The 17,742-nt window shown below is 61.5% G+C and overlaps 6 protein-coding genes across 6 annotated transcripts; 3 read left to right on the forward strand and 3 right to left on the reverse strand.

Annotated features, from left to right (window-relative positions):
* Positions 1-229: 229 nt before the first annotated feature.
* On the reverse strand, positions 230-1,872 carry EMIHUDRAFT_226946 (hypothetical protein; the record flags this gene model as incomplete). The annotated part of the gene is made up of 3 exons (XM_005788449.1): positions 230-269; positions 349-542; positions 625-1,872. 3 exons carry the CDS (start codon positions 1,870-1,872, stop codon positions 230-232), a joined length of 1,482 nt encoding a protein of 493 aa, XP_005788506.1.
* A 2,376-nt stretch (positions 1,873-4,248) lies between these two features.
* EMIHUDRAFT_70930 (hypothetical protein) lies at positions 4,249-4,873 on the forward strand (the record flags this gene model as incomplete). Its single annotated transcript, XM_005788450.1, has 2 exons — positions 4,249-4,488; positions 4,646-4,873. Coding segments are annotated over 2 exons (468 nt in total), but the record flags the coding sequence as incomplete, so codon positions are not given.
* Positions 4,874-5,036: 163 nt separating this feature from the next.
* On the reverse strand, positions 5,037-7,600 carry EMIHUDRAFT_455198 (hypothetical protein; the record flags this gene model as incomplete). Its single annotated transcript, XM_005788451.1, has 7 exons — positions 7,041-7,600; positions 6,800-6,899; positions 6,456-6,506; positions 5,970-6,031; positions 5,746-5,861; positions 5,313-5,486; positions 5,037-5,057 (listed from the first exon to the last, which is right to left on the reverse strand). Exons 1-7 carry the CDS (start codon positions 7,540-7,542, stop codon positions 5,037-5,039), a joined length of 1,026 nt encoding a protein of 341 aa, XP_005788508.1. The 5' UTR covers positions 7,543-7,600.
* Positions 7,601-9,379: 1,779 nt separating this feature from the next.
* Positions 9,380-10,028, reverse strand: EMIHUDRAFT_440766 (hypothetical protein). The gene has a single exon (XM_005788452.1). The coding sequence runs from the start codon at positions 10,022-10,024 to the stop codon at positions 9,452-9,454; it is 573 nt and encodes a 190-aa protein (XP_005788509.1). The 5' UTR covers positions 10,025-10,028; the 3' UTR covers positions 9,380-9,451.
* Positions 10,029-13,409: 3,381 nt separating this feature from the next.
* Positions 13,410-14,009, forward strand: EMIHUDRAFT_226953 (hypothetical protein; the record flags this gene model as incomplete). The annotated part of the gene is made up of 2 exons (XM_005788453.1): positions 13,410-13,496; positions 13,701-14,009. 2 exons carry the CDS (start codon positions 13,410-13,412, stop codon positions 14,007-14,009), a joined length of 396 nt encoding a protein of 131 aa, XP_005788510.1.
* A 1,894-nt stretch (positions 14,010-15,903) lies between these two features.
* On the forward strand, positions 15,904-17,724 carry EMIHUDRAFT_414045 (hypothetical protein; the record flags this gene model as incomplete). The annotated part of the gene is made up of 7 exons (XM_005788454.1): positions 15,904-16,384; positions 16,460-16,526; positions 16,654-16,828; positions 16,983-17,252; positions 17,336-17,360; positions 17,492-17,541; positions 17,699-17,724. Coding segments are annotated over exons 1-7 (1,008 nt in total), but the record flags the coding sequence as incomplete, so codon positions are not given.
* Positions 17,725-17,742: the final 18 nt, after the last annotated feature.

Here is a 17,742-nt window from a genome sequence, read left to right on the forward strand (position 1 = left end):
GCGGCAGCGGCGGCGGCGGCGGCGGCGGCGGCGGCGGCGGCGAGGGCGTGGGCGGCGGGCGAGGGCGACGGCGACGGCGGCCGCTGCGGGGGGGGTGGAGGCAACGAGAGTGGCGACTGCGGCGGCGGAGATTCGCGAGCCTCCTTGTGCCTCTGCAGCGTGGCTCGCATCTCTTGGACCACCATGCTGTAGGCAGGGTCTTTTGCGCGATTGACGTCTTCCTCCGGGTCTATGCTACGATCATAAAGCATGTCGGAGTCCGAGTCGGACTTGCACGCATTGCGGCAACTGTTGGCGTCCCAGCAACGGTCAAGTCTACAGAAGGACGTGTACTGCTTGTCCTGGTACCGAACGGTGTCCATGTAGAGATATCGCGCGAAGATCGCGCTCTTTGACGAAGCTGTCTTGCCTTTCATCAGCGGAACCATTGACCTTCCCTGCACGTGAGCCGGCGAGGGTAGGCCGACTAGATCGAGGATAGTCGGGTAGAGGTCGATGTTCTCCACCAGTGCCGGTATGCGCGATGGGCCAAAGCCGGGCGCCTGTGGAGGAGAGCGATGCTCGTCAAGGAGCACAGGCGTACTTGAGAGGTGGAGGCCCTGTCGGGTCTACTGCAGGGTGCACCTTGACGATCATGGGTACGTGTAGCGCCGTCTCGTACAGCGTGTGCTTGCACCAGGTACCTTTGTTTCCGAGATGGTAACCATGGTCGCTGGTGAGCGTGATGATCGTGTCGTCGTACATCGCCTGCGCCCTGAGCTCCCTTAAAAGGTCGCCGATGAGCGCATCGATGTACGAGGTGCAGGCGTAGTAGCCGTGGATGAGCTCTCTGGCAAGGTTGTCGGGGATAGCGAGTGCCCCTCCACTCGGGCCGCCGGTGCCTGCATCGTACTCCGGAATCTGCTGCCGATTTCTGCTGCCATAGGTCCGGAGCTCAAAGTAGTTTACGGAGTGCGCTGGTGCCCCTTCGGGCAGAAACGGGTTGCGAGCTAGCGTAATCTGGGAGCGGTTGTACATGTCCCAGTAGCGCTTCGGAGCGGCAAACGGGAGATGCGGCCGATTGTACCCGGCGGCGATGAAGAAGGGCGTGCCCTCCTTCTTGGCGAGACGGATGTCGCCGATCACCTTCTTGGTTAGCTTGCCGTCGGGCAGTGCGTAGTCGTCGACGTCTGGCGCCTCAACGGCTGGAGGCTTGCAGGCGGGGAGTCCGCGATGGCCACAGGTCGGGCCATTCCGAGCAAATGCAGAGAGACCCAGCAAGCCGTCGTCCTCCTCGGCATCGATGTACGCGTAGTAGCTGGCCTTCGCAGCTGACAGGTCGACGCTCTCTCGCGCGGCGAACTCGGCGAAGGTGTCCACTGTCGCCTCCTCGCCCTCTTCACTCGTGCGGCGGCCGACGGGCCTCACAAGACGACAGCACATGCCCTTGTCATAGCTGCAGCGAGGGATGTCCGACCCAAAGCCGCAGACCTCGTGCCAGGACTGCTCATTGTCCAGCCGCTTGTGGTAGATCTTGCCGCTTGAGAGAGTGATGTAGCCAGCATTCTGGAGTGCCGTTGGCAGGTCAGTGACACCGGGTGCCTCGCGCTCAGCCCAGGTGTCGAATTGCATGAAGCGGTCTGTGGTGGCGTAGAGGCTCGTCATCAGGCTTGCGCGTGATGCGCCGCAGGTCGGAGCTTGGGCGTAGGCTGTCTCGAAGAGACTACTTTCTGCTGCAAACCGGTCGATAGATGGCGTACGGGCTGATGCAAAGCCGGCCTGCCGTCCGTACGAGCCAAACAGCGGAGCTTGGTCGTCTAGCACAAGGAACAGGACGTTCCTGAGACGTGGCGCCGGCTCGGCGGCGCTGACAACTGGCGACTGCGGGGGCATATGTGTACGCCCGCCCGCAGTCGCCAGCTGCCTGCCGGCGTTGACGCCTGGGCAGCGGTGTTGCGGGAGGTGGCGGAGGGACGTGCCCGGGCGAAAATTGGCCAAATGCTGCCAAATGGGGAATCCGATTCGCTTGCGGCGTGAGTGTCGGCCGCCGTGTCGTACGTACTTTTGAGCACTTGAGCACTTGATAGGGTCGATTCCGCATGGTACGGGACCACGTACTTTTAGCTTAAGAGGTTGTGTTCTCTAGGCCCCTAAGTAAGTAAGGAAGGGCCCTACCTACGCGCGGCGTGAGTGAGAGCTCGGAAGCGAGCTTTGCACGGCGATCGAGGATGGCGCGGTTCCAGCCCCTTCCTTCACCGAAGCGATGGAGATGCGTTGCGCGTGGTGTGACACAAACGAGAGGCGGGAGTGGGGAGGGTAGGCGGTGCGGTCAACGCCCGAGCGCTGAGCCTTCCTTGCGTGCGAGACGGTTGATCTTTGCAACTGGTCTGCAGGCGGCGAGCTAGGCGGCGAGAAGCCGCCCACCCGAATGTCTCGTGGATGGAGAAAGAGGTTGAACTGTGTTTCGTTTGGTGTGATGATGCCATCATGGTAGTGGCCACGCTGTGACTTGACGTAGCCTTAATTAGGCCGGTGGTGTGGTCGAATGCCCGTTGACGCCCACGGAGCCCGCGACCGTTGCTTGCAGCCCATGTTTGCGAGGCGGGCGCGTTCGTCGGTGTTGCCAAAGGCGAACTTGTCTCCAACGGAGCCAGCGGCAGCGCCTCCGGTCGGTGTCGGTAAGTGTCGGCGCGGCCGACCCCGACGGGCAAGCCACACTCCGGGGAGGGTCTAAAGTTTGATCTCGCGGTGATTTTGTCTTTGCCCCCCGGGCCTCGCCTGGCTCACAGGACACAGCCAGGTCGGTGTATGTAGCTCTTACGAACATTCCCGAGGGAGGACTGCTGACGGGGGTTGCGATGAGCTTTTGTGAATCCGAGCACTCTCTCCTTCATTGTTTTCAAATACGTGCGTGCTCTTGCGCAGGTGGCAGGCGGTGAACAGGCGGTGAAGTGGTGCACGCTAACCCGAGGAAACCAATCGGACGGAAACACTCCTCATCGCAAACCCTGCCAGCACTCCAAAGAGCTAATCTAAAAAAGTTTGCATTGACTTCTGAATTCTTTTCTCAGCGCTCCGAGGGAGATGAAGTTCACTCTCGCCGTCTTGGCAGCGGCGGCGCTCGCCGAGGAGGAGATGTGCAACTCATGGGCAGAGGCCGGCGAGTGCGCATCGAACCCTTCCTACATGGCCAAGCATTGCGCTGCCGCGTGCCGCCAAGCCAAAGCGACTGGAAAGACGCGAAGCGGCATGCGCCAGCAGATGGAGAAGGAGTGTGCGGGCTATGCACAGGCGGGCGAGTGCTCGCGCAACCCCGCCTTCATGCTCTCAACGTGCCGCAAAGAGTGCGACGCGTGGGAGGAGCGAACCGGCCTAAAGATCGACCGCGACTCACGCTGTGTGGAGTGGTCGCTGCTCGGCCGGTGCGAGTCTCAGGACCTGGCGGCGCTCTGCAACACCTCCTGCACGGTGCAGGAGCGGTGCGCTCGCTCGACCTACTCGGGCTGGAGCGTCGGCGTCTGCGACAAGGCGCTGCGCTGCGAGGCCTCCGACAAGTCGAGCGGGTGCGCCGCGCGGGCCGCGCGGGGGGAGTGCCGCAGCGATGCCACGAGGATGGCGCAGGATTGCCTGCAGTCGTGCGCCGCGTCGGACGTGGACAGCGTGCTCTCCGCACACAGGCCGGAGGCCCGCGCCGTGCTCTCCTCGCGCATCGACGTCTCTAGCCGCGAGGCGCGCTCGCACGAGCGGTGCTGGCTGCCAGGATGGGCGGGCCAAAACACCTACAAGCTCATGCTGCCCACGCAGTGCGCCGCCGCGCGCACCCTGCCGTGGCAGCGCCGGGCGGTGCCGCCGCAGCGGCGCAGGGACGGACGCGGCGCAGACGCGCTCACCTGCCCTGTGGACGTGTCGCGCAGCACGCCGCGTGTTCGGCGCCGCTCCGTGTCGCTGACGGCGCCGCCGCACCCTCAACTTGGGCTGCTTGAGTCCTACGGCGGGAGGATCGCTCCGCCGCCGCACGAGGTGCGCGTGGTGCAGGTGCTTGCCTCTCCGCGCGTGCGGCTGCTTCACGACTTTGTGACGGCCGCGGAGGCGGCAGAGATTTTGCGGCTGTCCGAGTCGCACTTCCACCGCTCGCCAGTCCGCTCTGTCGCCCAGGACCGGAGGCCCAGAAGCTGAATACGTAGTCTTCTCCGTTGTATTCACGCCGTGCTCTGAATACGCTGCACAATACCGTATTCGTGCCCTGAGGTTGGCGTATTCTGCTTCCAGGACCGGAGGACGTCGTCGACGGCGACGCTCGCAGGCCGCAACTGGGCGGTCGACGCCATCCGCGCGCGCATCTCCTACTTCTCGGGCTACGACGACCCGATGCTCGAGCCGCTGCAGGTGGTGCGGTACCACCCGGGCGAGAAGTACGAGGCGCATCACGACCTCTTCGATCTCTGCGACTTTCCGCAGAAGCCGCGCCGCCACCTCACCTTCCTCATCTACCTCTCTGATCTGCCCGAGGTGCGGATGCAGCCGAGAGATGCCGCGAGATCGCCGAGATTGTGCGCCCTCCCGATCTGCGCCTCTCACTTGCCCGAGGAGGCGCGGGCGGGTAGAGCCACCCTCCCATAGGAGCCTTCTCAGAGCCCTCTCGGAGCCTTCTCGGAACCGATCGTAGGAGGACGGCGGCCACACCACCTTCCCGCGGCTCAACTTGCGCATCAAGCCGACCGCCTACACGGCGCTCGTCTTCAACGACGTCCTGGACTCGGGCATGGACGACGAGCGCACCGAGCACGCCGGCACCGCCCCCTTGCGCGGCGTGAAATACGCGATCAATGTGTGGATCAGAGCCCCCTCCGCCTCGAGGCAGCGCGGAGGCCTCTTCGGACGGCTCGGCTTCTGACGCGAGCTCTGTGGACTGTGCGTTGGGTGGGATTTGGGGTTCGGCTGCGACGATCACAGTAGTCAGTACGAAACTGCGCGTGGCAGCTTTCTTGATCTTGTGTGTGTGATGTATGACTGGGCTCTTCGGACGCTCCGCGAGCGCGGCGTGTCAAAATATATGTTTATGTATCTGAGCCCTTGGCCTCGATGCACACCCTCGACACCAAACCTCGACACTGACTCGACACCTCGACACCCCATGCCAACTGGCGTATCTCCTCTCCTATCTCGTATCTCCCCGTATCTCCCGGTATCTCCCCGTATCCCGCGGTCTCTCGCCGTCTCTCGCCGTCTCTCGCCGGCGAGTCCGTGACCGGAGCTCACTAGCTCCGCTGTGCACCGCGGCCTCGAGCGGCCACCGCTCCCCCCTTAGCCGGCGTGCTAGGGCTGCTGCGTACCGCTGCCGCGTCGAGGAGCTGACACAACCGTCGGCGCGCCGTGCTGCGCGCCGCTTTCATCTGCGCCACCTCGTGCGCCGCGATGAGCAAGAGGAGGAGCGAGATGCCGGCCACCATCCACGGGTTCCAAAAGTCACGTGCGGAGGAGTAGCCCGCGATGGTCCAGATCGCCGCCTGAGGGCTCAGGTCAACGCCTCCCCCTCGCGGGTGTGTGTGGGGCAGGAGCCAGGCAGTCTACCCCCCCCGCATACTGCTCCACACGCCCAAAGACACAGGCAGGGAGCCCGCCCCCCGCAAGTGCAAGCCCGGTGGGTCAAAGAGTCCGACCGGGCGCGTGGTCTCCGTTCCCCGACTGGGCGGGTCGTTTCTTGCGTCTCCCCCCCCCGTGGGCCCCCCCCGGGGGGGGGGGGGGGGGCGCCTCGAGCAGCAGGACGAGCTGCGCCAGCGAGCCGCTGCTCTCGAGCAGCAGCACCACCCCCACCTCCGCCGAGCTCACCTGCCGCGGCGCTCGCACGACGCACGCGTTCGTGAAGAGGCTCGCGCCGGCGCCTGTGGAGAGAAGGGGGAAGCGGAGGGTCTGTTTCGGGGGCATGTTCACTTGTTCAGGAGGCGTATCCGGAGAGAGGAGTGCCGTGGGGTGGCTCCCCCGGCGCACACCGGCGCAGAAAGCGATCGGCCAGAAGCTTGCGTCTCGGAACCCGTCGTCGTCCAAACCTAGGCTCGGTCGATCTCGGGAGATCTCGGGGCGATCTCGGGAGATCTCGTAAGAGGCGCCGCCGTCCATATGCCGGCGAGAGCGACGGGCAGCGAGGCGGCGCCGACCGTCGCCGACCCGGCGATGGTTGCGAGGCCAACCACGGGGGCGTCGCTGTACCTGCGGACGGGCTCGTGGACGCCTCGTGGTTGTCGGTGGACGCGACCGTCGTTGAGGTGTCGTGGACATGTACATGTCGTGGACGTGTCGTGGGCGTGTCGTGGGACGTGTCGCGGGCGTGTCGTGGGCGTGGAGACGTGTGTCGGAGAGAGGAGGGTCTCGGAAGGTGTGGCTAGAGGTGTGGCGTCGGAGGAGTGTCGCTGTGCCGTGTGACAGAGCGGCTGGTCGTGAGGAGGGAGGCGAGGCAGAGGCCGGCGGCGAGGGCAAACATGGCGCTCCGCCGCGCGCCGGCGAACTCATCCTCGACGCTGAGCAGCAGCCTGGGGGGGGAGATCAACGTGTAGATCAACGTGGAGAGCGGGTGAAGGGGAGAGGCGAGGCAGAGGGCGGTAAGGGGCGCGGGGTGGACGTGGGGGCGGCGCGAGAGGCGCTGTTGAGTGACGAGGGGCGCGGATGAGGGGCGATCGCCAGTGCTCGGTCTCCAAGGGCCGCCTCCGGCCGCAATGGTGTGGGTTTTGCCAGACAACCGGTTAGACGGTCCCCGTGGGCCCGCCGGCGAGAAAGTGGTGATGGTGGGCAGGTGCGCGGGGTGGGGCGGGGCGCAGGCGTGCACATCCATCGGTACGCGGGCTTGCTTGGCAGGATGACGCCGATGGCGGCGGCGGCGGTCGCGGCGACGAGCGCGGCGACGGTGCGGCGAGGGAGGACGTCGCCTTTGCAGTCCGATCACCCTTGTGAGCTACGGAGCCGCGGCCGCAGCGAGCACTAACTCAGCGAAGAGCACGATCCGTCTCGAGTGCTGGCATGAATTCGATACAGGGGGGTCGGCGTGTCCCGCATCTAGGCGCCGTCGCCCAGCACCACCCTCCCGAGCAGCGCGGCCCAGAACGGGCAGAGGGAGATCAAGAGGAGGGCGAGCGCCGCCGACCCGCCCGTCGAGTAAAATGCCGCGGCGCGGCAGCTCAGAGCACTCGCATGCAGTAGCGAGCCAGCGGCAAAGTGAGCAGGCACCCGCGCCGCCGCGGCGGGGAGGCGCCGGACGGCGCCGATCCCGTTCTGATGCAACAGCAGCCCGCTCGAGAAGAGCGCGCTCGCCAGGCCCTTGATGGCGAGCCACTCGGCGAGCGACGCGCCGTCCAGCGTGATTGCGAGCCGCGTGAGGAGTGCGTCTGCGGTCCCGGCGACGAGGCCGACCGAGAGGAGCGCGAGCGTACGGCGGCGTACAGCGGCCGTGGTGCGGCGCTGCGTGCGGAGGCTGCCCTCTGGCTCGCACAAGCCGTCGCGTGGAGTCGCCGCGAGCGACTCGGGCGGGGAAGTGGAGTCACGAGATGGCGAGGCGATACACGTGGACGACATGGACGACAGGGGCGATCGGATGATCACGGGCGGCGGCGAGGAGGGCGGCGGCACGCGCCCTTGCGGCGCACCCAAGCGACACCCCTGTGAAGACGCCGTTCTTGGGATTTTCTACTGCGAAATTGACCGCGGCAAGTGTATTCTTTTTTGTGCCGGGCCTCATGACACATGAGTTGTTGTAGAGTGTCCTGACCGACCCCTGCCCCTACCTACGTGTGTGTGTGTGTGTGTGCGTGTCCACGTTGGAGCCAGGTGTGGTGTGGGCGCGAGAATAGCTCCGCCGTTCATGGAGGCAACCGATGCGAGTCGACTGGTGTGTGTCGTCGTGGTTTCGTATCAAGAATACTCACTCACTCACCCCTACCTACGTCATACCTACCTACCTACCGGTACCACACAACAAATCTCTCTCTCTCCCGGTACCTACACCTAGCAACGTAAAAAAAAACACCTACCCTCAAAAGGTAAGGGAAAAGCAAACTAAAAAAGAAATAACTGGATGGGTGGGGTACTATACCAACTAAAGTGATGGTTGACTCTCCTGCAACCACACTCCACACACCACAGTCCTTCCTGTGACATGGGAGCTTGGCAGGCCACTCTCACAAGCCCTACAAGAGATTACAAGCTCAAGCATCAGATCACCGAAAACGCGGTCAAACTGAGACGAGATGGAGGATTTAGGGACATGTGTCCCCGCCCTGCACGATCTTGGTGTGAGGGATCTTCAATCCGTCCCCTCACCCTCATCACAACCCGGCACAGAAGAGCGGCAAGAGATACGGCTGCGGCTACGGCTGCGGCTACGAGAGGGGCCAGGGTCGCGGGAGAGTCGCTGCGCCGCGTGGACGCGCCTACACCGCTCTTGCTCCGCTCGCCACCTCTCGCAAAGGTCCAAAGTCATAGCCACCACCTCCTCCGGCAAAAGTCCTTGTTCGCCCTGGAGTATCGGGGGAAGGGTTGACATCGTGATTTCCGCGGAAATTTTCTTTTTCTGCTGTGAAAATTCCAGCCTGAAGAGAGGGAAAGCCCCGACGGGAGGGCCCAATCCTACCCTACACGTTACCCCGGGCCCGGCATTTGAGGCCCGGCCCGAAGCAAGGGGGAAAGAATACTGGGCTGGGTTTTTAGGCATTGTGGGGTTGGCACTCCCATCGACCCTCATGACCTCCTGCGGTCTCTGAGATGGACACCAGTGGGTGTGGGACCACAGCCAGGATACACTCGAAGGCTGGGTAAGCAGTAGAGGTCGATACTCGACGCGTCCCACATGGTCTGTGTCGCTGTCGGCACGCTGTCGACAGGACGTCGAGCGACACCGGTGGCAGTGCCACCCAGGAGTGGTCGGGCGGTCTCCCGTCATGAGAGAGTCACCATGTGATCCGTATGATGATTCCTGACAACCGCCTCAGTCAACTTTCGTCACAGTTCCCGCTCTGAGAGGAGCTGCGGGTCAGTTCGACAGCTGGAGCTGTGTCGCCGGATTGCGGCGGCCTGCCTCCGGAGGTGCCTCTAGGTGGACATTTTTTGGTCACCGTGAGAGAACGCGTTCGAATTTTCACTCCGGAACTTCAACTCCGCACGCGCACCGGCCAGGGCTACAATAGTGCCAGTGAGGCGAAGGCGCGAGTCGGAAGGCCGCGACCGTCAAGTGTTCCCTTCATTTTCCTACAATCGCTGTGAACCCAGCCACGTACAGTAGACAGTTTACTATCTGTTACTGACACACTACTGTGTACACTGCGCGTACTATAACTTTATTTGCTGATGCCGGTGGTGGCCCGCGCTGTGAGTCGGTGACCTGTGTGAGAGAGGTACCACGCAGGTAGGCTCAGGTTCGTCAAGCAGTCTTCGTCTGAACAAAAAATCAACACCCTGAACACCGTGCCCATGCGCCATGCGCCATGCCTCAAGTCACTCCAAGCAGCAGCAGCAGCACCCTCCACAGCTGCGGAATGGCTAGCGCCGCGATCGCGCAGGCCCACGCTGCGCATACCCTGCGGTCAAACTGGTAGACCTCCACGAGATGCAGCCGCCCCTCGCCGCCGGAGGCGGAGCGGTAATGGTGCATGGCTACCCACAGGCCGATGAGGCGGAAACGGAATTCGAAGCGGCGGGCCAGCGTGACGCGGGACGCGCCGGTCCGAGCGCGGAGGCACTCGACCACATTCCGATGCACCGCGAGCGGCGTTGGAAGAAGCGGCTTCTCGTCGTCCTCTCCCGCCGCGTCGAGCGTCCTGGTCTGGCGGAGGAGCGTGCACAGCCCGGTGAGGCTCCACAGCACCAGCGCGTAGTACTTGAGGAGCGTCAGGGTCCGCACCTCAAAGGGAAGGCTGACGTTCTGCGCGGCGTCCTCGGCCTGAAAGGCTGCGGGGTCGTATGTTGATGGCATGAAGAGAATCACGCCGTCGAAGCTTTTGACGCAGCGCCGCGCCGCCGCCGGGCCAACGAGCATGCCGTGGAAGCGCCAGTAGTCGAGCATCTGCTGCGAGGACTCCGACGCTGCGGCGAGCGGGATGAGACGCACCAGCATGTGCACACAGTCGGCCTTGCTATGTTTGGTCGTTTGCCGCGCACGCGCTTGCCGACTCGGCGTGCCGCCTTTGATTTCTCACCCCTGCGGGTTCATTTCTTTCTTGTTGGTTGTCTTCATTTGAGACTCGCCTTGCAGATCACCCGGCGTTTTCCAGATCACCCGGCGTGAGCGGTTTCAGATCACCAGGTGCGGCAAAATGTCGTTTCCAGATTAGATACCCACCCAACACGGCGAAATGTCGTTTCCAGGTTACCCGGGAGCGGATTAGGCTGTACGAGGTTTTCCTCTCGCACCCCGTCTGTTTTCCTTTCACCGCCTGGGTATTTTGTCGATTCCTCAATTTTGCCTCAGATTTTGCCCCAGACCAGCTCTCAGACTCAGGGAAACTCGCGAGTTTCCGGAATGGAGCACCAAACACCCTCTGTTTTCCCTGGAAATTTCCGGCAACGCAAAGTGCTGGGGACCCTCTGTTTTCCTTTTTGTTTTCCGGAAAACCTCGTACAGGCCAAGGAGCGGAATTTCTTTTTCCAGATCACCCGGTAGTGGGATGCGCCGGGTAATCTGAAAGAGTTGTACGGATTCACGACTGCGTCATTCAAGCAAACGAGGCCGGGGATTCCGAGTGGGAGCTCTCCTTAGGACACGTGCCGCAGGTGCTCGCTCTCTGTCTGGACGATGTTCACGCTGAGTCCGGCCTTTGCGCCTAGCTAGGCAGCCGTGTCCGGGTAAGCTGAAACGAGAAATTTTGCCTGAGCGGGTAATCTGAAAGAGAAAATCGGGTCACTCCTCATCGCAAACCCTGTCAGCAGTCCTCCTCCGGGAATGTACGTAAGAGCCACATACATTGAAAAGTATGTTAGCCGCCGGGTGATCTGGACGAGAAATTTGGCCGACCGGGTAATCTGCCCTGAGAAATTTTAGCGACCGGGTAAGCTGAAACGCGAATTGTGGGAGACTGGGTAAACTGATTTGTCAGTTTTTTGATGAAATTACTGGGATAAATTTCAGATTACCCGGTTTTTGAGATTCGCCTCGCAGATCACCCGGCGTTTTTCAGATCACCCGGCGTCTGCGACTTTTTGCCTCGCAGATCACCCAACACGGCGAAATGTCGTTTCCAGATTACCCAACACAGCGAAATGTCGTTTCCAGGTTACCCGGGTCACGAAATTTCTTTTTTGAGCTAGACTTCGTTGTTACTAGGAACAAGCGAAGGCACACACGACATGACGCCAAACACACGATTGCACGCACCGCACCGCACCTCGCACCCGCGCCCGCCGCCCCCCCGACCCCCGCCCCGCCTAGGTGGGAAAGGGATGAGGAGATGGGACAGCGAAGGAGGAGCACTAGCACGTATGGAAGGGTTCAATGATGCGCCACGCTGCCCGGCGTTTCTCACTTTCCGGGACAGCCCCGCCCTTTCGAGGCAGGAGAGAATTTCTTTTTCCAGATCACCCGGTTTTCGCCTCGCAGATCACCCGGCGTTTTCCAGATCACCCGGCGTGAGCGGTTTCAGATCACCCGGTGCGGCAAAATGTCGTTTCCAGATTACCCAACACGGCGAAATGTCGTTTCCAGATTACCCAACACGGCGAAATGTCGTTTCCAGGTTACCCAACACGGCGAAATGTCGTTTCCAGGTTACCCGGATCGTGAAATTTCTTTTTCCAGATCACCCGGTAGTGGGATGCGCCGGGTAATCTGAAACCGTTTGGGATTCACGACTGCGTCATTCAAGCAAACGAGGCCGGGGATTCCGGGATTCCGAGTGGGAGCTCTCCTTGAGCACTTGAGCACCGGATAGGGTCGATTCCGCATGGTACAGGACCCCTTAGGACCAAGTGCCGCAGGTGCTCGCTCTCTGCACTCTGGACGAGGTGCACGCTCGCGTCCGGGTAAGCTGAAACGAGAAATTTGCGCGCCCGGGTAATCTCAAAGAGAAAAGTTAGCCGCCGGGTAATCTGGACGAGAAATTTGGCCGACCGGGTAATCTGACATGAGAAAAGTTAGCGGCTGGGTAAGCTGAAACGTGAATTGTGGGAGACTGGGTAAACTGGTTCTCAGTTTTGACGAGAAATTTGGCCGACCGGGTAATCTGACATGACAAATTTTAGCGACCGGGTAAGCTGAAACACGAATTGTGGGAGACTGGGTAAACTGGTTTGACGGAAATCGCGCTAAGCAGGAAAATATCGTTCGTCGGGTAATCTGCGAGGCGAATCTCAAAAACCGGGTAATCTGAAATTTATCCAAATTACTGCTGAGCAGGAAAATCGTTGCCGGATAATCTGGACGAGAAACTTGGCCGACCGGGTAATCTGCCCTGAGAAATTTTAGCGACCGGGTAAGCTGAAACATGAATTGTGGGAGACTGGGTAAACTGGTTTTGTTGTTAAACTGGTTTCACGGAAATCAAACAAACTGGTATTGCTAAAAATCTCTCTCGGAAATCGCGCTAAGCAGGAAAATATCGTTGGCCGGGTAATCTGCGAGGCGAATCTCAAAAACCGGGTAATCTGAAATTTATTCTTCATAAAATGGGAGGGTCGGCCCACGGGGGGACTTGGTGAACTGAAGCGGCCCCACGATTTTAGAGAGAGAGATTCTTGTTCTTCGATTTTATGAGTTGGCCTAAGCACAATATTCTCGAATATCTCCGAGAATATAGATGGTCCCGCGCACTTTCGTATTCGAGAATATTCTCGAGAATATAGATGCCCCGGCGCGGCTTTTTCTCAAGAATCTACAAGTTTTCTTCAGCCCTTGACCTTGGTTGACCTCGAGTCTCAAGATATTCTTGAATATTCTCGACGTTACATCGCGGCGTCTAGAACGGTCTTGACTACAGCTTCTCGAAGCAGCTCTTTTGCCCCCTCAACAGTAGGTTTTGGGTCGATGCTGACGGAAATCTTTAAGTTTTGGACGTTCCTGAGCGGTTTGGGAGCACAAACCTCTACTTTAGAGCGATTTTTGGCGTCCGCTGACCTCTCGCGTGGTGAAAATATTCTCAATATTCGAGAATATTCTCGAGAATATAGATGGTCTGGCGAGAATATAAGCAAAAGAATATAGATAGTACTTGGCGAGAAAAGCGTGCTTAGGCTAATTTATGAGTGGGGGAGTGATTTCTTTTGGGGGCAACTCTCGGTCACAAAAAGAATTTTCACATGCGTCCTCACCCCAGGAAATTGTATTTTGTTCTGGCAGGAGGGTTCCAACTTTGGTTGCGCTCCATACCATACCCCGCAAAAAGTCCGAACCCTGCACCCCTCTCCTCGGCGTTCACCGGCGGCCAGTGTCTCATCAACAGCCTCAATCCAACCAAGTCATGGGCTTCGCGAGCATCTACACCAAGGCGACGTCCGTCATCTTCGGCATCTACGCCCTGCAGATGATATTGATTCCAGCAAACATGGTGAGTCTCCTCGATCGGCCCTCCCGCACCGCCACAGACTCCTCGATCGGCCCTCCCTCACCACAGACTCCTCGACCGGCCCTCCCGCACCACAGACTCCTCGATCGGCCCTCCCTCACGCCGCACCACCCACAGAGGCGTTACGCACACACATCTGAACGATGACCAGAACCGCGCGGCAGAGCCGGCCGACTCCCGCTCCAGGTGACCGACCACTGGGATATGCCGTCGACGCCCGGGATGGAGTTCTGGATCCGCGGCCACGGCGTGTCTCTGCTGGTGCTGTGCTACCTGTCGATGCACGTGCCTACCGCGGTCGCGGCCAAGGCGGCCTTTGTCCTCTCTCTCGGCATCGCCATCGTGTACCCGTTCAACGCCAAGTTCGGCTACCTCACGCCGGGGCTGCCCCTCAAGTACCCCATGCACTACGTGCCCGAGGGCCTCATGCTAGGCCTCACCGGCGCCGGCCTCGCCGCCGTCATGGAGTCGCCGGGCGGAGTGAAGACGGCCTGAAAAAGAGGCCGGGATTCAACGCCGATCGAGAGGACTTGCAGCAGAAAGAACGGCCGTCCGGTGTGGCCCACCTTGGCTCTTTAGACTTAGCACGGGCGTGTTCTTCTACGGGCGTGTTCTTCCAATCCCGCTAGGGTGGGCGTGCTTTCACAGCCTTTCGACACAGCCTGGACACAGCCTTGGAGTGGAGTGCAGTCAGTAACCCCAGGGCCGGGGAGCTAAGTCCTAAGATGACCTAAGAAGCACACGCACCCAGAGGACGATTGGCATCGGGCTACGGGCAAGAGAGCCCTGACCCCTGGGGGGTGTGCGCGGTCGCAAAGCAAGAAAATTCTTTTGGAAATTCTTCGTCTACCCTTATAAGTCTCTCGTGTCGGCGCCGTCGCTCTTTTAACCGTAGAACGTCCCAGCTGAACACCGCCCGCCGACGATCGATCAGTCCACATCGTCGGCCCGCAGCGACCCGGCACCCCGCAGCGACCCGCAGCGATGGATGCCGCCCCCCACGGCCCCTACGGCCGACGCGCCGATGCACGACCGGCCTCCGTCGGACGGCTCTCCGGCCTCTCCGGCCGCTGACGAGGCCGCCCATGCTGCTGCCGATCCGGTCCCTCTCACGCTCAGCGATATCCGCACAAGCTACGACAACTTCGAGGTCGCCGGCTTTGGCCAGGTGCAGCCACCACCTGCTTGCCTCCATGTTCACGCTTCGCGCCCCTTCCCCCCTCTGACGCCGCCGTATGACCTTAGGTGAGGGGCACGACTACCCGCCTGGAAGGCGCTCTCATCAGCAAGTCACCCAGGCACCAACTCCTGGGCGTTTACGCTTGACTACGAAACCATGCAGTGGATGCAGCTCGATCAAAACGGCGACGCCAACAGCTGGTCCCTGGGCGAGTTCCTCGCCCAGGATGAGGTGCGAGTCATGATGCTCGACCCAGCGTGCACCAAGTCGCTCACATTCCGTGAGTTCGTCAACGGGCGATTGCGATCTCGAACTCCGACAACTGGACCGGTGCACCGCGCGGAGGACGATGGCTCCCTCGACGACATCCCTTCATCGACGGACGCCTTCACCGCCGCCGGCCCTGGGCCATCCATCGCGGCCTCCGACTGGCTGCCGCAGCTCACACCCTAATCTATCTGCCTTAGGCACGGAGCCAACGGAGCCATCGCGCACGCCCGCAGCATCGCGTGCGGCTCCGAGGTCTCCCGCCGAGACCGGCTCGGCGCGGGTTTGACTGACGTGACTGACTGATGAGTGCTTGCGAGAGAGAGATTTTTAGCAATGCTTGCGATGGATGATCTCCGACACCCAAAACCAAAATGCAAATGCGGAGTGGAGCCCACACTTCGCGTGCAGATCCTGCGTCTCTCACTGCCCGAACAACAGAGGCGGGTACCGCAGCCCTGCCTTAGCGAAAATTTTTCACAATATCGCAACCGCGATACCGCGCGATATTTGGCGATAAAATGCGATAAATGGCGATGTTGTGCGATGCTCGCGATCACGCGAGCCCTTCACAGCACGCCTCAGCGACGCGCGTGAAGCGTTACACGTGTCAGTCCTGGGCGCCGAAAGTGCGAGAGGTGCTGGTGGGCGGCGGGAAAGCGCGACCGGAAAACAAAGAAATATAAAATATGCTCGGAACGTCACCGTCACCGCCGCCGGGGCCGGAGGGGTGCGCGATATTGCGCGATATTGCGCGATATTGCGCGATATTGCGCGATATTGCGCGATCATTCACGATATACAGAAAATTTCCGCTAGACAGGGATTACCGCCGCAGGTCCCACACTAGTTGTAAAAACCCGCCTTGACCCAACATAGAGGGCGTTGTGTAGCCTAGCTTTTGGGTAATATAAAAAAACTCTTTGCAGCGCGGGGGTAGAGGACAACCCGGCCGAACCAGGCCGAACAACAACCTGGCAACAATAACAACCTCCGCTCTACTCGGCTGTCGGCAGTATCGCGTACATGACGACCTGGAATCTCATCCGGTCCGATCAGCTCTGCACGGCCGGAGAAACACGGCTTGGCTACTGCTGGACCGAGGGAGCGGATTGCTGCGGCCGGCTGTGCCGCGAGAAGGCAAGCTGCTCGTACTTCTTGTGGGACAGCACAACGTTCGAGTGCTGGCAGTCGCACGCCGGTAGCAGAGACTGCGACAGCGGCTGGATCGAGGCGCGTGGCGTCTCGTTCTATGCGCTTGAGGGCGACCGCACGCCGTTCACGTGGAGCCTGGTGCACAAGCATGCCGAGTGCGCCTCGCCCGACATGGCGCTGGGCGACGGCCTCGCCTCGACCGTGGGCGAGTGCGCCTTCCGCTGCGACGCCCTGCCCGGCTGCGACTTCTTTCTTTACGACGAGCGAGGTGCACGCTGCCCCTCCCATTGCCGCGCCTCCACCACGCACCACCACACACCCATCCACCACACACCCATCACAGGTGGCGGCTGCTTTGAGGAGTACACCTCTTCGGCGGACTGCCCCGAGGGTCTGCAGACGTGGCGGCGGTGCGACCGGTAGATGCAGCGGCGAAACACCCGTCGGCCACGACCAGACACCGGATTTCCAGCGACGGAGAGACGGTCGCACTGAGCGAGACACAGACAACGACGACACAAGTGGGCGCTGCCACAGGTACGACTTTTACGCGCTGTTGCGAGGCTCCGCCGCGCCCATCCCCCTGGCCGAGCGCTGGTCCTGCGTCGGTCCGGCGCCCTTCCCTGGCGAGGCGGCGTCCTCCGCCCCGCGCCGCACCTCGACCTGCTTCGAGTACCACGCGGCTCCGAAGCGGTCGTGGGTCGGGTCGGAGGCCGCCTGCCTCTCCCGCGGAATGCACCTCGCCTCCCTAATTAACTACTAACTGACTACTAATTGACTGCTAATTAGGCCGCCTGCCTCTCCCGCGGGATGCACCTCGCCTCCCTAATTAACTACTAATTGACTACTAATTGACTGCTAATTAGGCCGCCTGCCTCTCCCGCGGGATGCACCTCGCCTCCGTCCACTCCGCCGCCGAGAACGAGGTCGCGCTCTCGCTCTGTGCGGAGGAGTGCTGGATCGGCTTCACCGACCGGCAGAGCGAGGGCGAGTGGCGCTGGACCGACGGGTCCAGGGACGGAGGGCCGCACCCGTGGAGCCCGGGAGAGCCAAATGGGCAGCTGCACGAGACCACCGATGGCGCGTACATCTACCCGCTCCGTGCGGGGCTCGACTCGCCAGGCTCCCGGGATGACGTTGATCTCGGGCCGTCCCAGCCCATCCCGGCCCATCTCGGCCCATCTCGGGTGGTCTTGACTCGCCAGGCTCGTGGGACGACGACTTTGTCAACGTGTCGACGGCAGGCATGGCGGCCGAGATTAGCCGAGATCAGCTGAGATCAGCCGGGACTAGCCGAGACGAGCCGAGATCAGCCGAGATCAGCCGAGATCAGCCGAGATCAGCCGAGATCCCCAACGTGTCGAGTCGACGGCAGGTCCGGCGGCCGGCCACGTCGTCGAGCGCGCCTTCCTCTGCCGGCACGACTTCCGCGCCGCGCCGCTCCGCCGCACCTCTACACTACTGCCCCTCTCCACGGCTAACACTGCTACGCTGCTCCCACTGCTGCACTACACGGCTCACACTGCCCCTCTCACTGCCCCTCTCCCCTGCCTCACGGCCGCCGCGCATCTACAGGCGCGACTTCCGCGCCGCGCCGCGCCCTCCGCCGCGGCCACCTCGCTTGGC

Source organism: Emiliania huxleyi (assembly GCF_000372725.1).
Source record: "Emiliania huxleyi CCMP1516 chromosome Unknown EMIHUscaffold_135, whole genome shotgun sequence".
Lineage (NCBI taxonomy): Eukaryota > Haptophyta > Isochrysidales > Noelaerhabdaceae > Emiliania > Emiliania huxleyi.